This window comes from Acomys minous (genome assembly GCF_964271855.1).
Source record: "Acomys minous genome assembly, chromosome: 6".
In the NCBI taxonomy this organism is placed as follows: domain Eukaryota; kingdom Metazoa; phylum Chordata; class Mammalia; order Rodentia; family Muridae; genus Acomys; species Acomys minous.
The window spans coordinates 20,908,983-20,927,201 of record NC_140487.1 but is presented as its reverse complement, the minus strand read 5'-3'; the positions used below and the strand labels follow the sequence as shown (position 1 = coordinate 20,927,201).

The following is an 18,219-nucleotide window of genomic DNA, read 5'->3' as shown; positions in this document are numbered from 1 at the left end:
GTGAGTGAATAGGTCATTGTCGTGAGAGCATCGCTGTCAGCAGATTCCCACCAGAATGCATGTTGCTTCAGAAGCTGGCTGTGCTGGGTCCTGGTGATGGTGTGCAGCAGCCGTGCTTCTCGTGCATTGTGAGGAGACTATGAGATGGCACCCATTTCAGAAGACAACTTGGAAACTTTTTTGAAAAGTTACACATCCATTTACCATCTGACCCAACTCCACGGTTAGTTATTTGTTAAAGAATGAAAACATGTCTATAAAGGCTCACATACAAATATTTATAGTAACTTGATGCATATGGTCCAAAGACCATCCATATTTTAGAATTATTAATAGAAGGATACGTCTGCCAAGTGTATATCCTGTATAGTAAAACATTCATATACACTGTGGTTCCATGTAATTGAAACACCAGAATATTAATGTGGAAACAGTGAAGATGTTTTGTGGAAAGCAGTATGAGGGAATGCTTTGGGTTGGTCTAAGTTCCCTGCATTTTTGTTGCTATAGTGACCACGGGCCTATGTGCTTGTCATTTTTATGGAACCAAACATTTTCAGTAGATGTATCTCACTCAGTATGGATTACATTTTACAAAGACAGTCCATAGGATGCTACTTACACTTGACTACCAACAGTAAATGAGACAATGAACATGTGAGTTTAAGTCTAAGCTAAGTTTTTATGTGAAGCTATGTGAAATTATTTGGGAAAGACAATAACTAAGAACAAACATTTTGATCTTCAGTGTTCTTATGCAGAAAATGGTCACCTATGTGATTTAAGATTGACTTAAAAACAATCCTAATCAAGGGATGTTTATCAACCAAGTTTATAAAAGACTAAGTTTGACATTTAAAATAAGGATGCTGAGTGATATTTATAAACCATATACTATAGACATATTAGCTGTATCTTAGCATAATGGGATTACATACTAATATGAAAGAAGTGTTGAATAAACCAAATTAAACTGACAAGGGCTGGTTGTAAATGACATGGCTTATAGAAAGTTAATGTTTTTCCAGTTTCTTTCTTTTAACTTAGCGCCTTATAAGAATTAATATCAACAGATGTTTTCTTATTGTTTTTTGAGCCAAACTCTTCCTAATGCTCACGCATGCATGCACACTTTAGTAACTTAGCAAAACCCAGTGTCCCTCCATTAGTCACCCAATGTAGGATCTACTGCAAAATGTTTTCAATCAGTGTTTGAAACATTATAAGACATTTTATGATGTTTTATGTCATTGGGTACAGGAACCAATGTTCTGGCTTCCATTTCCTAAGTCATCAAAATGTGTAAATCACTGCAGGATAGATTACATCTGCTCTGACTTTCCTGAGCATGTTAATTCTTCATGGATGGACCTTTATTCTTTGGTTAGCTGTATGTGTAAAGTCACTTCTCTGGCAGAACAAACCTATCTTCTCTTAGCTATTCCAAGTACATGAATCAAAGTTTTTTAGTCTAAATAGATTCTGCTGTAAACTTGTATGTGGCTTCCTTAGCTGTGGAATTGTGTAATATGGTGTATTAGCCACTGTTAACCTTTCCACAGGTTCGTTATTGGGCGAGAAAAGCCAGGACAAGTGAGCGAGGTTGCCCAGTTGATAAGCCAGACCTTGGAACAAGAGAGGCGCCAAAGAGAGCTGCTGGAGCGCCACTACGCCCAGTATGATGCTGATGATGATGAGGTAGGGACCACAACTCTTCTTTTTCTTCAGTCTCTTCTCACCTGTTGCTACTGGATCATAGGCTCTGTGCAGTTTCGTAAGGAAGGTGTCGTATACACTGGGCTGAAGTTCGACATCTTGGAAAAGAGCTGCCGCCTGTACCTGTTATGTTCTTCGTGAATGCATTTGATTCATGGTGTCTGTGAATTGTGGAAGCAAATTAGTTTTAACTTTTAACACACGATTGAAGAGAATCTCAGAGAAACAAGCATTCAAAGAACCCATATAAATAATGGCTGTATTGTTGGAATTAGATGATTTTTCTTTCTGCTTTATATTTTTTAATCATTTCCAAATGTTCTAAAATACTATGTAATACTTTTTCCTTTGGAAAAATTGGTAAGACATTTAAACAAAAACATTCACACATACACAAACATGGACAGAAAAGCACTGAAGATGGCTGAGGTTTTCCAGAGGTTCCCCCTCACCCCAGGAAGAGAAAGGTTTTGGGATGTGCTCACAGGGATCTGCACTAACATAATGCAGAGCAAAGCGTTTCCACCAGTACATGTCCCATGGCACAGGTACAGATTGGAATGATCTTACATTCTGAGCTCTGTAGAAGATCAAGTCAATGAGTCGGCACTAACCCCCAAGTGAACGCAGCTCTCCGGAACCCTTGTGTGCTGTAATGAGACACAGATGCCGGGCTATTTCCAACATCAGTGCCAAGTGCACACTGATATGCTGGGAGAACACAACTTTATTGCAAATACATTCAAGACGTGCGTACGTTTCATATTGGCATGTCAAAAGATTCATCAACAGTTTAGTTATAGTACTTCATACTTTAAAAACGTGTAAATGCTCAGATAAAATAAATATGTCAGCTGATATAAACACAATGAGATTTCATACCTTCGACTTCTGCTCATCTGAAGTGTTATTTATCCAGGCTCTTGTTTTTGCTTTCATCTAGGACACAGAATGTGTGGACATTCAGGTCTTTTCCGTGTATATTTAATTTAGCATGTTTTAACTCATATTTATTCAGTTTTTATGTGTTTGTGGTACGATGAGGACTCATTCTCCATTTGTTGTAGTACAAAGTTCCAGGTGGCATATCAATTAACATTTTGTTTTCTTCTGTTTTTGTTTGTTTCTTGAGACAGGTTCTTATTCTGTGCAAGCTGGCCCAGGTTGTCTTTGAACTCATAGCAACTCCTTTCCCTCAGCCTCCCTGCTTCTGGGATTCCAAGTGTGAGCTACCATACTTGGCATCAATTAACTTTTGATCAAAGAATAATATATTAGAAAGATTGTTCATGAATGAAATAGTCTCTTAGAATTGTTTCCTCCATTTCCTTTTGCACTTGTGGAGTTCACTTGGCAAGAGCTTTCTTATTGTGCTAGGATACTAAGTATAAAAATAGATTATCTAAACACATGGTCTCCTCAGATATTTGGCCTAGTTTTCAATTCCCTACTGTAATGTCTTATGTTTTATTAGAGGGTTCTAGGCTGTAAACCTTCTCTTTAGGATTATAGAATCATTTTCTAAGGTTTACATTTTTACCTCTACTCTGATAGAAAGGTTTTGTTTCTGAAGGTCTAGGGACTGTGGAGACGTCAAGTGGTGAGAAAATAAGAGGTTCACCTAAGGCTGTTTTCTACTCTATCCTTGGTTGTAAAGTACACAGCTTAGGCTACATCTCAGAACTTCTTCTAGTGGCTTATGTTTCACACTTAGAAAATAAGGCATCCAGTCCAGAACTGGTTGTGGGAGTAGAGAGATAACACCAGCCCTGAGGAAACACAGCTAGGAGGCCTGAGGATCTTGAGTTCAAGGTCAGCCTGATATGACATTGGTTTTGTTTTGTTTCCCTGAGTTTAATTAAAGAGAACAAGTTTACAAGTAAGGGAGGTGGCACCAAGATAATCCAGTCATTTTTAAACCTCCTCAAGTAAAGGCTTTATAGCTCACAGACACATTTCTTCCAGTTACTTTTGAGGAGTTTGTTGATCACAGTCAGCCCCCAAAAATTTCAACTTAAACTTCTAGAGTCAGTCTCCTCTCTCTCTCTCTCTCTCTCTCTCTCTCTCTCTCTCTCTCTCTCTCTCTCTCTCTCGTGTGTGTGTGTGTGTGTGTGTGTGTGTGTGTGTGTGTGTTTGTGTTTGTGTGTGTGTAACAGGCAGAGATAGGGAAGGAGGGAGGAGAAGAGGAAGGAAGGAAAAGAGGAAGAGGGAAGAGAATTTTCCTCTAATTTTATAATTTGAGTAAGTGAAAGAATCTCATGAACATTCAGACCTAGGAACATATTATCAATCATCCCAAGTTTCTACTTGGTGGCCGTGTTTTATTTAGTTGATAGGGAAAAGCAAACAGTTCATTGCCACTTGAGCCGATATCTTTAGGGGAGAGGCATGAGTGAAAACTGGATCATGCACTTTTGTAGGAGTCAGCCTCACAGGACCTTTAAAGCACTGGAGAGACATTTTCCCCACAAGTCTAATAGGTGTCTTCCCTAGCTGTTGAGCTAGTGGTTAGCAGAGCTCAGCTCGGTGCTCTTGCGGGCCCCAAAGCCTGAGAGCCACAATGTGCCATGCTGATTCTGAATGGAGCTCACAGGACACCCCCTCATGGCTCTGTCCCTATTCAGATACAGAGTAACTGGGCAACAAAAGACATTAAGAGGATTCTTGTTTTGAGTGATGGCATTTCTTGTAGTTCTTCAGTTCCGAGAGCCTTTGTTTTGTGTTTCTAATAATAGGGACATTGAATGGTTGGAAACTTGCTTTACTGTAGGCAGCAAAGCGTAAGTATCATCTACACAGAGTCTAAAGAGAAGATGAATTGATACAGAAATGTTTTACAAAAAGCATTGAGTTGAATGTTCTCTTCCCTTTATGAGTCGTGACAGTGGAAACCAGAAGCTTGCTACTGTGTGTGTGCAAGCAGCGTTGACTCGCCTGAAGTCAGACTCTTCCTTTGTGCTTTTCACCCAGGGTTCCCCTTTCTTAGGTGTCCCACATTGCCCTTCCCACAGCAGGCACAGGCAAAAGCAGCCATTAATTTCCTGTTCACAGGAGAGATGAAAGCTGTCCAAACAGTGAGAATCCACTCCACTGTTAGAACCTCTGGTGTTGTCACTTGATTCAAGTTTTTAATTAATGCCACCAAATATGAAGCTGGAGGATTGGGGTGCTATCTCTGCTTTCTGTTTACTCTCCTTCTCTGTTAATGGAAAGCAAAATGACCAAAATGAGAAGGCGCATTACTGGATATCCAATAGATAGATGGGCCTCGAATAATTGATTTAATTTCACATATAATTCAGCATTTTATTGGTCTGCGTATCTTTGTTAGGACAGGCCCTGACCATGTGCATTCGCTCGCTTGGGTTTTCACGTCTTGTAACTCACAGAATAATCTTTGGAGTTCAAATTTAGAATAATTTTATTTGCTTCTATCTCGTGTGACCTTGCCTCGACACAGCCAGGAAACCCTCTCATTACATACAGAACAACCAAGTTCAAGTAGCTCCTTCCCAGGCGAGCACTGAGATGAGCACTGCCCACAGGAGGGTGCAGAGCTTCTGTTTTTGATCAAATTATCCAGGGTTCATTTTAACTTGGAACACATCACTATGACAGGTTGCTTGAATTGGCTGTACAGGAAACATCTGGATGTGAGAAATATTTCCTGCAGTTGTTAAAGGACACTGGTCCTTTGTGAAGGGAGAGATTGTCATGAATTACTTACGCCTCTGTCCATCTGCTGTAACGCTTTAGGAAATTATAAGTCATGCTCTAATAGAATGTGAAATGTATAGATACGCCTCAAACTATTTAAATTTCTGCTGCTTCTGCTTTTCTTCAAATATTTAAACTAGAAGCGTTTCCAATAATCAAACAGCCAATTCTGTTTGAATTTGTGTTCCTGTTTCTGTGCATTCAGTGTTGACAATTCTAATTTGGAAAAGCATAAATAATGTGGCCCATCCTGGAGGCCGAAGGAATTCCCCAAAGAGCAGGAGATGGAAACCTGACCGCTGAAAGGTTCACATGCATGTGCGCACATCTGCAATGGGTGATCGCGTTTCTGCGCTCAAGAACATTACTATGCTCATTTGGTCAGCTTTGCCTTTCCTTTCCTTTCCTTTCCTTTCCTTTCCTTTCCTTTACTTTACTTTACTTTACTTTCCTTCAACAATTTGAAAGGTAGCCGTGGAGGTGTTAGTAAACCCCTCAAGCAACACCATGCCATGGAACTTTGGGTGTGTGGTAAAATGTTCAAGTAGAATTTAACACCATTGACTCTCCAGTTATAACCTGTAGCTGTCAGTGTCCAGCCGGTAGCGGCTCAGTGACACTGTTTTGTTATTTATTTTCTGCAGTGTGTTTGTATCTTTGGCTATCTTTCCGCATAAGAACGTCACACAGATTGAAGGGCTGTGTGCTCAGGCTGGAAACTACTGTGTCAACTGCAGCTGCTTCTCCTTGGTCAGAAAATAGATATCGTCATACTGAAGTTAAAAGGAGTCAGTTTATACGTCCTTTTAACATTCTATGATTATTTTACTTCCTTAAAGATCCTTTGATAATGGAGCATTTATTACCTTGTAAAGCCCTTCTTTCACCACAAGTGACATTTCAACCTCTCTTTAAGCAAACGATTACAGCATGATTAATCATTACTTCAGAAATCTCTCTCTTATGATACAACTTAATTATTTTCATCATTTGTTTTTGTTACTAGAAATTCATATCGTTATAATACTACTGCAACACTTTGTCTTATAGAATCCTTTAATATGTTGTATGCAATTTAAAGCAGCTACCCCAAGGGATTTTTTTTTTTTACTTCTGTTAACATGGAACAATTGGATGCAAAGGTGGGTGTAATGAAAACTGTGGTTGCATAAGTATTAAAAAGGATTTACAAAAGTAATTTTTTGTGTGGACCACATAGGGCTCACACTGAGTTTGACTTGGACTGTTTGCTGTTCCCGGTTGGAAACAGCTTGTCTTGTGTGAACAAGAGCTAGCAATATTTGTGGCTAGCCCTTTAATACTATGGCTACAACAGTACAAAGAGACGTAATCCTGTGTCTATGGCCTGGGGAACTTAGCGCGGACAGTGTGTGGTCCAGGCAGCACTCGGCCCTCTGTTTTTCTGCCCTGCTGTCTTGGGCTTGGGAGGAAGCCTTCTGTAATTGTTTCTGTCAACATTTTAGAACACTGTGGCTGAATTGGAAGGAACGTCTGGCAACTGCAATAACAATAACAACCGTTTCCTTAAGGTTTGTTTTTTGGCAGAAAATTCTGCTTATCTGTGCCCTCTTGCTCGGTGTGTGAAATTAAATACTCTACATGTCCTATTAACTTCCTATTCCCTGAAAAGCGTTTCTAGAACTGCGTGTTTCATGTATTAATTAATAATCTGAAAATCACAGTCTGAAAAGTGTGACAGGTCTGTAAGGTGGTCTCAGTTCCTAGTATTTAACCAGGGTTTGTATTTAACCTCTAACCCTTTAAATGTTTTGTGATTCAAATTAAAGGGGAAAACGTCACAGAGAAACTCAGGATTAGGCCTGTGTAATACTCGCATGATACAATGTACATAGCTATTTATTTCTGCTTAAATCTGATTGCTTCTTAAGAACAGAATCTTCTGATGCTAAGTTCTTAATTTTTCATTCGGTGTCTGGGTAAACATACAGGTTAGGCAGGCCAAAATAGACATTGAACTTTAAGTAGCTATAACAGCAGTGGCGCTTACAGGAGAATGCACGTGTGGCTCGGAGGCTGGTGACTTGACGATACAAGAGGACCCTGGCATAGAGCACAGCTGAGACTTAATAGTGCTCCAGAGGCTGCAATGGTGTTGGCTCTTTTAAGATTCTTAAACTGCATTGTTTTCTTTCTAAGCCTCACATTTTTACTAATCTCCATTCTTGAAACACAGGATCATGATATTCTTTAAAATGTGCTTTTGAAGACTGTCTCCATTCCTGAACACCATCCTGTACTCATTATGAATTTCAAGAATATTCTGTTTGTGTGTACACCACCACCGATCACAGGCAACAAAAAGTCAGTGCCACGGTAGAGTATGGACAGGCACCTTTGCGTGGTCATCTGTTTGCACCTCATTTTCTTTCTGTGCTTTGTAAAAATTATGATGGAAATGTTTTAATTACAATTTGCCTATACCTTTCTTACTAGATGCCACAGTATAATATTAGTCATTTTTGCATACAAAAACAACAGAAAGTCCTACTATGTGAAATCCTTCTAGGCCGCAAAGTTTTTCTGAAAGGATACACTTTGTCTGCAGAGCAGCCTGTTGAGTGATTTTGTATCACATTGAAAGCCACAGAGCTTCAAGTTCCAAACAGGTGACATGAGGACAAGTATAGATGACATTTTCCAACTTTGAAATATTTTATTTTATAAATTGAATATAGATTTTACCAAAACATTTCTAAAGGTCAGAATCACAGAAGGAAAGTGGCCTTTCTAGCTGGGAAGCCATCTTGCCTTCTAATGGGCATTCTGAGTGCTGTGGACAGCTTGTCCTCGCCTGGCCACCTTGACTGCTGTTCACTGTGCAGACGCTTTGCTGCCCTTGCATGTCTGCTTCATCTTGTTTGCCTTTCAGGCCTCTCTGTAGGCAGAAGCTGAGCTCTGAGTCCTATGTTTTTAATGAGCCGATAGAAACATGGGCATCACTACATTTTTAGTCCATAAACATCTTCCATTAGCCTGTTCTTTCCTCAGTAGCAGGTACCAATGGCGAGTTGATTTCTGCTCTCGCAGAAATGACAACAGCCCCTGGAAGATTAGGCAAAAGCAAACAATTGAACTGAATTGAATCATAATAAGAAAGTAAAGATAAAAAAATGGAGAATAGTTTTGATTTGCATTACCCACATGGCTTAGAAGATTGTGCACTTCTAAAAATGTTCCTAAACAGTTGGGCATAGCCTGGTCAACACAGTGCCTTCCAGGACAGCCAGGGCTACACAGAGAAACCCTGTCTTAAAAAAACAAAACAAAACCGCTCTTACCTGTTGCAATTTCTTCTTTTGATCACTCTCTGTTCAGTTCCATGGCCCATTTTTTTAAAATGGATTTATTATTTTTTGATGTTTAGGTTTCTGAGTTCTTTATGTAATCTAGACATTAATCCTCTGTCAGATATATCGCAAACAATTTTTGTGTCTCATTTCGTAAGTGCCTCTTCAGTCAGTATTTGTTTTGTTTTTTGTGATACTGAGGATTATTAATTTCATGAAGTCCAACTTGTTGGTGGTTGATCCCATTTCATACTTACTCAGGAAGTCTTTATCTGACCCATATCCTGATGTGTGTGTTTTTCTCCTTCTAGGAGTCTCACATGGAATGTTGAGATCTTTGATCACTTTGGCATTAATTTTCTTCCACAGGGTGAGAGAAAAAGATTCAGTTTCCCTCTTCTGTGTGTAGATAGCCAGTCCTAAGTCCTCCAGCACCATTTGCTGAAGATTCGCTTCAGCATGTAGTTTTATCACCTTTGTCAAAAGTCAGATAATAGGTCCATAGACAAGTGTCTAGGTCCTCTATTCTATTCCATTGATCAATGTGGTTTTTGTGTGTGTGCTCATATCATGCTGGGTTTTTTTTTAATTCCTATTATTTATACTATAACTTAAAATCAGGAATAGTGATAACTCTGGCAGTTTTTTTATTGTTTATAATTGTTTTGGCTATCTAGGGTTCTTGTGCTTCCATATGTTTTGTTTTCAATTTTTGTGAGTAATTGCATTGGGATTTTGGTGGGAATGGTATTGGACCCATACACTTCTTTTGTTTGGATGGCCATTTTTTACAATAGTAATCCTACCAACCCATGAACGTGGCAGTTCTTAATGTCTTCTATAGTGCCTCTTCAATTTCTTCAATATTTTAAAGGTTTCATTATATAAGTATTTCATGTTTTTAGTTAGGTTTATCCAAGGTATTTTTTTTCTTTTTGAGGTTATTGTGAATGGGATTATTTTCTTTATTCCTATCCCAGTGTGTCTGGTTTTGTGTATAGGGAGGTAAAACTGACTTAGGTATGTTAACGTCATAACCTGCTACTTTGTGAAACTGCAGATATCTCTAGGGAGTTCTAGGAGGGACCATTAGAGTCTCTTATGTGTAGATTCACATTTTCTGCAACTGGGGATCTTTGACTTGTTCTTTTCCCCTTTGCATCCCCTTTGGTTCCTTCTCTTGTCTGATGTCTATTCGGACACTGTCTTAAGTGAGAGTGATGAAGTGAATGCGCTTGTCCTGTTCCTGATCTTAGTGAGACTGTTTCTCATGTTTATTTATTTGACATGATGGTGGCCCTGTGACTAACAGGCGGCCTTTATTATGATTAGTTGTCCTTTGCTCCATCTCTAGCCTCTCTAGAGTTTTGATCATGGAAGGATGTTAGTTAACTAAGGAGCTGTTGGCAGTTGAGGGCTTCTGGGGAAGGAAGGGTCCTTTTTTCTTCTTTCTTTCTTTTTATTTATTTATTTTCAGACGTGTGTTCTCTGGTAGGTTGCCCAGTTTCCTGGTGGCAGCAGTAATTGGACTCAGTGAGTTATTTTTTAAAGAGAAGATGTGAAGTTTGGAACGGACACGTGTGTACTAGCTCTGGAGAGGTTGGAGAGAGATTATAGGGGTGCATATGATTTTACATTATATACATGTTTGAGCTTCTCAAGAATACATTTAATATAGAAATTACTGTTGTTTTTCAAGACAGAGTTTTCTCTGTGTAGCCCTAGCTGTCCTGAAACTTGTTCCATAGACCTAGCTGGCCTTGAATTCAGAGATCCACCTGCTTCTGCCTCCCAAGTGCTGAGATTAAAGATGTGTACCACCACCACCTGGCCATATAACTTCTTTTAATTAAAAAAAAATGGAGAATAGAATTACTTGTAGTTAAAAATATGATGAAGAATGCCTAGACTGCAGGGAAAGAGTCAGTGTGATACACAGCAAGACTGGGGACTGGCTCTGAGAGAGGCTGGAGGCACAGTATGCGCCCCCATGGTGCGCTGGACTTAGCACTTCAGGAAGCTTTTGCCCTCGGCTATAGGCAAGCATGACTTCTTACTTTAAATATGCCGCAGTGGAAGCACAATAGTCAAAATAACCTAAATAATGTCAAGATCTGTCCTGCTTTCTTCTTCTTCTTGAAATGCATTAATGTAGAAATAGCCTTCAGTTATAGAAATGAATTTTCATGAGCAATACAGAACGAATGGTCACCTGAGCAAGGACTCGTGTGCAGGCTTCCATGTGGCAGCTGTGTGCCTGGCTACATAAGTGCTTCAGTCCTTTGAAATTGATATTGATGCTGCAACTATGAGTTTTGGTATTCTTGATTCTGAAGGCATTTAAACGGCTGTTTTATACAGATAAGATTAGCAAAAGAGTGATAAATAGATAACAGATCTTAAATATTTCATTTAATATGTTTATTATAGCACCATTATGAAGTCAACTTCAATAAGGAACAATTTGAATACGATAGAAATGTATCAGATTTTAATATATTTAAGCTAACAGTTTGCTAAGAAAGTATTCTCACCAGATCACATTGTGGAACATTTCTATTGCTTCAAGTGGTTACCGTGCAGTTACTCTCAGCCAGAAGCATCATTCACCTGCCTGTTCACACCCCATGTTAATCTGGCCGGTTCTAGAATGCCATCGGAATGAAATAAATCCAGAACGTTTGTTTATATCTGGCTTCTTTCATTCATCTCACCATCACATCTACCCCTGATGCCATCACATTTATCATTGGCACATAGTTATTCTGAAGATTCTCTGATTGGTACTGGTTTGAGTTATTGTAGACAAATGTCATCCATATTCAAAATTAAACGACTAATTGGAGAAAGTCATCATACAGCTGGCGTGCTGTGGGCTACTATCTCTATAGATGACATAAATCTACCAGCGCATGGAAAATCACTGATATCATAGCTTATTGCTAAGTAGTGAGGGAAAAAAAAAACATTTTCTATGAGAATGTTTCATCATGGCAGCTTAAATATGAACTGAGTTTCAGAAGAAATATAAGCACATCTTTTCTTGGGTGTGTTCACTTCTGTACAAAGCCTAAAGGCCAGTGTTTTGAGAAATAAGAGTTTATAGTTCCAAAGTACAAAACTCACAGGGAAAACAAAACACCCTGCGTAACAAATAGGAGCGTGGGAAGCAGAGAGAGGAAGATGAGGAAAGGGTGCGGACATGTAAGGAAATAAGGAGAAAGAAGATGAGATAAACCATTACCAAGTATACCAAAGTCCACAGACGCTCTGTGTGTAGATGTGAGAACAAACGTCCAACAGGTTTGAAGTCAGAAATGTAGTAAGAACCCGAGAGTGTGAGATGTATGTACTTATTGCTTGTAACGTTGGTCACAAAACCTAATGACGAGAAATAACACCTAAAATCAAGTTAAAATTGTGCAAAAGATACTTAGGCAGAATGTCATCAAACGATGTATGACAATATCTATCAAAGGTTACACACCCTGATTGGAATGTGTATAGTGTAACATTTCAAATTTGACCAGTTTTCAAAACTTGACAGTGCTAGGAAGCAAGAAGAAGAAAATAAGTTGGAAAAGAAGAAATAAAACCATTACAGTTCGCAGATAGTGAAATTTTCTATTGAGAAAACTTGAGAAGTACCTACTGTTCAAAATAATACAAGGTTTTAGCAAGTTCTTTGAATACATAGTATCAAAATATAACATGTATTTTAATCTTTACAGAAAGGGAGAAAATTATAAGTTTTAAAACATTACATTAATAGATATCAAGAAATAAGATTATGGAAGACCTTAAAGGGAACAATAAATCTCTACTGAAATGTGATAAGCCAAGTATATATAAGGCAAAGAAATTTTATCCATAGACTAAAAGATTCAGGAGCTGCATTGAGTCAGCATTTTACAGGTAGATTTGCACATTCAGTCCCATTCTAATGTTTCCAATGACTTTGGTAAGCGGTTGTGAAAATATACATGAAAGGAGAGTACAAAAGACAACCATTTCCAATGCCTTAAAAGAGATCATTATTAGATTACTATAAATTAGACAGCAGAGCAAATGAATAGACAGAGTAGTAGGAAGTCTGAATGCAGCTATTGGCATAGATACTCTACAGTAGCTGAAAAATTGTTGAAAAAGGCATATCAATAAATGGGAGAGAAAAGAAAAATGAGGCCCCCACCTCAATCCATACATTCTATCGCCGTTGGCCTGGCCAGGGAATACGAAAAGTAAAACCAAGGTAAAGAGGGTAATGGAGAAGCGTATTGGTAGGCCTTTGGTTTTAAAAGAAAAAGTTCCATAAAGGAAAGGCTTGAGAAAAGGGCAGCATTATAATTAGGAACTTACATGTCTCAAATGAATACCTTTAAGAAAACGAAACAATAAATCAGAAGCAAAAGCAAAGTATCGAAAATAAGTAATTGAGCCAATAATAAAAGACCACCTGCGGGTCCGGAACATGAGCAGACATGGCACAAAAGAAGCCTTGGTGGAAGATAGTCGCCAAGTATATTGCAAACAGCCAGGAAGTGGAAATTGAAAACCAATGTGAATTCCAGTGGAATTGACTTAAGTTGGGCATTCTGAGTTCAAGGAAGATACAAAGGTAGGGAGACTCTTACTCTCTGTGCACAGGAAAATATGCTGGCTCAGCCACTTTGAAAAAAAAAAAAAAACAATTTGCTACTGTCAGCCAGAATTTATCCAAAAATTCTATCTCTTGTTAAATCTTAGTAAAATGAAAATGTCTTACTCATGATTCGTAACTCATGTAATATAGTCTCGTAACAGGAAAAATGGAACACATCTGACATCTCTATTAACATGAGCATGCATGCATATACTGCGGTGTGCTCACAGCTCAGCCGGATGTGAGCATTGTGTCAGCAGCTCACTACTAGTATAGTCTGAATTTTCTTACTGGGCACAACAGCCCAGCAAAATACAGAATAATCCCATTGATATAAAGTCCTGACAAAATAATGATATGTTGTTTAAACAAAAATGCAGTAAAACTAAAAGCAAACAGTGGCAAGAATGATAATATTCCAACAAAATTCTGCACAGGGTTAGTGACTGAGAAGGCCTGCACACAGGACTGCGGTGTAGCTCCTGCTCCTCGTGAGTTAGTTCAGGAGTTGTGGTAATGCCTCTGCTTGTTGTGCTTTAAGTTTTATTTCATACGTTGTCAACTCAGTACTTTAAAAAATGAAACCCACCAGATGCAGTATCTTATATTTAACAATAATGTGTCTATAAAATGAATATATCATAGTTTTTGCTATTTGAGGACTTAGAAAAGAGCTTAAAACTATCTCATTTTTTATAGTATGAAAACTGTATGGTACTCATTTATTGTTAGCATTTTGTTTCTGTTAACGATGGGTCTCACTCTGTAGCCTAGGCTTACCTGGAACCCACCGTGTAGAGCAGGCTAGCCCTGAGCTAAGGAAAGTCTCCCTGCTCAAACTGTAAGTGATAGAATTTCAGGAACGAACTCCTGTGGCCAGCAGCCAGGGCAGCTCCTGACATGTATACATATCCTTACTAGCCACAAATCCACGACCTCAGGATATATCTTATATAGGGGCCTAGGTCTGTGAGGGTTTAAGGGAAGGTTCTAGATGTAAGCCAGTCATACTACTTAACGTTTCCATGAACACTGAGGGAAAGACCTTTGCGTCCTTGCCTTGTAGGCTCTTGACAAGAAGGAACTGTTTCCATAAAGTACATGAGGATGAGTGAGGACGGAAGTAGAGTTCCTTTAGAAGGAGAGCATGGAGGTCCTCTTGTCATTAGTATGTTTGTAAGTTACATATGAAAATTACATTGACGGCACTGTGGTCAATACTGGTGGTAGGTCTGTATCATTGATAGCCTGCTGTAAGTTTTATAATTGTACAAATCAGCTTGGATATAAATTGTAATGCAAACATCATATTTTCTGAGACCCAGTTCATTGTATGTCACAGAATTATTAAAGCAATCGAAACATGTGCCCCCTTTGTAAGCAGCTGTCCAGTTCTGCAGATTAAAAATTCAAGAAAGCACAAATCTCTCAACCCTTCCCACAGTTGTACTGGCATCAGAATAAGTACCTCATTGTTTCCTGGGCAAGCGAAACGAAACCCAAGGAAGACTGCCAGCTTGAAATTGCAGTGTGACATTTGAATTACAGAGGTCTGCTTTGCCTGTTGACTACTTACTGCAGGATCTCAGTGGGAACAGGAAAGATCATGGGCTGCCTCTCTGTCTTGTAGGTATGTAGCACAAATGTACAGACAGGTGTCACTCATCTAGTTGCAAATAGAAAACATTTATTAGAAGGAATTAAGAAGATTGAATCGTGGAGCACTTATTTGCGTCTCACAAGAAGCTAGCATTATAATATAGTATAAATGTAAACTATAAACATTGTACTACAGAATTTACATTGCTTCCATGGTGACCTGTAAAAAGCCTAATGGCTATAGCAAGAGAGTCTTTCAGTGAGGATACTGAGGCTGGACCTGTGAATTTTGGGGACATCAGCTCTTACTTTTCCACTTGCAGGTTGATTTTGTTGTCTGTTCTCTGTTGCTGAAGAGACTGTGACAGTGCAAGGGGCTGCTCAAGAAGGAAGGCTGGTGTCCTGTAGAGCAGAGCTACTAAAGCCATGTGGAAGGAAGTGGAGAGTGTCGTGTGGACACTCTGCAATCACCTGAGCTTAAGGGGGTTTCCCATTAGCTTGACCAATATATTGTTCGGATCCCATAAAAGCCAATGCTGAATTTGTCAAAACATTTTTTGTTTTCTTTGTTTTGTTTTGCTTTTTGTGTTTTTGTTTTGTTTTGTTTTTTCCTTAAATTTAAGCATCAGGAAATAATTCTTTGAGCTCTCTAGCATTACTATGGCACTTCTGTGGTTGCCCTCTTTATTTTCTCTTCAGTTGTTTGTCCAGGATGTGTGAGAGAGATCGTCTTCCCCTAAGACCCAGGGCAGCCGTGCTCACTGCTCTGTGTACTAGCATCACGTCAGCATATCAGAGCTCATCCCTGCTGTGCAGGCGTCATAGTCTTCTTGCTGTCCTTTCTTTGGGAAGTAAAGACCTGAACAACCAGCAGAAAAACGATTGTTTCAACTCATATGGGCACACATCTGGGTTAAAGGAAGATTCTGACTCCAGTGTGACAGTATTTACAGAAACACACACCTGTATGACCATAAGGGGAATCTCAATCGTTGTGGCTGACATCTAGCAAACCTTGAGCGTTCTCCTGTGTGCAGGGCAGATAGTACATCAGGCATAGGATGATCAACAGAGGAAGTAGCTTCTCTGGCTTGCCTGCAGTCCGCTAGGTCTCTCATGTGATTTTAGATTAGTCCCTAGAGCAGAGACCTTTGTGTGGATCTGAGCTGATAGAAGGCAATGCTGGCCCTATCAGGGAGACATCTCTAGGACAAACTTTCATGAGAACCCCAAGACAGATCTTTGGACTCCAACTGCCTTGTGTTGTATTTCTGGTGATGAAGATAGCTCAATGGAGCAGGAAAAGCTCTGGGCCTCATCCCCTTTGTCAACACCCCACTCCCCACATTAAAAGCAGATTTAAAAGCCATCTCATGACAGCAGTGGAGTAGCAGATTCCCTGTGTGTAGACCCATTGCAGTTCCTGTGTAGAAGCAGGAATTAGGACTGTTGAGTCCAAGCCCCAGCTGAATAGGTGATGCCAGTAAGTATGGCCTGCCTTTGAACGTACGTTGGCTGCTCTGTCAAACCATACTCAAAACTATGTGTGCCCTGTGAATGGCATGGAGTTGCTTTCTGCCTCCGTAACTCAGCTAGCCCATCCCTTGCTTTAAGATGACCACTAATGAGGTCACCTGCCCTCCTGCACAAGGGCCTGGATTTGCTGGGGGATTTTGTGGAGAGAGGAATTGAAACTTCCTGGTCCTGTGGATGCTGGCTCAAAGCTCACTGTCCTACCTAGTCCCATGGTGAGAAGAATTGCTGAAAGGGAGACTTATTTTTTTGTGGGTAAGTTTTGTACCTTTAGGGAAAGACTATTGATAGGTCATATCTCCATAATGCTGATACCCTTGTTTACTTAGAGGAGAATTGCCAAGGGATCAGGGATGGCTTTGTATGCACGCTGTGGCCTGTTATCCCCACAATGGAGTCATTTAATTAGATGTGGTCAGTGGTGCCTCCTTGGTACTGGCTTTCTTGTCTGGGATGTTGTAGACAGTGAAGGTTTCCAGCCCCCCACTTTAACACAGCCCCTGTATGTGCTAAAGCCACGTCTGTCCATTTACTGCAACACCCCGATCTACTTGGATGATTGATTTAGGACAAATGAAACCTGAGCACACTCAGGTTTCTAAGGTAAATCCTGAGGGTTTGTCAGAATTCTTTACCTAGGAACCTATGAAGTACACATGCTTCAGGTTGAGCTGTTTTCTGCTTTGGAACCCTGTTCACTGTAGTCTTCCTCTAATGCTTTCTCATGGTCACTTCGGTCAGTGTGGCCACAGGTGTGTCCTTAAGGGATAATCTACCAAATGCCATAAACTATATCAAAAAATGCGGGAGATGAGTGCACTGCTCTCCACTAGCCCTGGGAGCAGGGGCATGGTGGCCTTTGTTTCAGATTAGCTTTTCAGTAATACTGTACAGGCTTAGAGTAAATAAAAACGGTGCCTCTTTTAGGGCAGTGGCAGAATTGTTCATCTGACATCATTTAGTATTAGAGTTTTTAAGGCCAGTACCCTAACAGTCCACCCTCTACTTGAGAACTCTATGCACCCAACAGTTCCCTGGATTTGAACTTGGTTTGACAATCATCTCTTAATTCTAGCCCTAATTTTAAAATGATCAAAGCCATCAAATCTTGTTCTCCTCCTGTTTAATAGTACTTTCATTCGGTTTTCCACTTTCCTGTAGGGAGAGAAAAGAGTCAGGCAGCACCTGAGCTGCTGTTTGGAAATGGCCCTGCTGAGATGTTCTGTTTCCTAGACATTTTTTTCATCTCACGGAGAAGCGGATGGTGCTTCTCAACTCTGCCATGGAGCATCCCTGCCTTCCAGCTTTCCTCTAACAATCTGTCCAGGGCAGGTTAAACTAATCCGCTTTCTAGAATATGTCTAGCCTTCACCCACTGCCCATTCCAAATCACATTCCTGTTGTTTCCCTGTCTGGTTATGGCAGACTCCCTTCCTGTGTAGACCCCCTTCCTTCTAAAACATTACCAACCACCCAAAATAGCAACCTAAAATAAGGAATAGCTCTACAGTACACTGTGAACCGGTTCATCTGGATCTTTCTCAGCCCACATCTGTCCCAAGGCCTTAAGTAAGGTGTCAGCCAGCGCTGTGGTCATCTAAGCACTCAGCTGGGAGAGGGTCTGCATCCAGACTCACTCGCAGCTGTCCACAGGATGCAGAAGAGCCATTTCCATGCTCCCTC

General features: G+C 39.9%; 1 protein-coding gene across 11 annotated transcripts in view; it reads left to right on the top strand.

Annotated features, from left to right (window-relative positions):
- PPP1R9A (protein phosphatase 1 regulatory subunit 9A) overlaps positions 1–18,219 on the top strand; it is a 293,927-nt gene that overhangs the window by 198,862 nt on the left and 76,846 nt on the right. For 7 of the 11 annotated variants that reach the window (XM_084785943.1, XM_084785942.1, XM_084785941.1 and 4 more), the window contains exons 6-7: positions 1,563–1,698; positions 6,918–6,983. In XM_084785943.1, coding sequence (XP_084642069.1) covers positions 1,563–1,698; positions 6,918–6,983 — 202 coding nt within the window. The remainder of the gene's footprint in view (positions 1–1,562; positions 1,699–6,917; positions 6,984–18,219) is intronic. The other 4 variants (XM_084785945.1, XM_084785944.1, XM_084785938.1 and 1 more) reach the window with 1 other exon arrangement.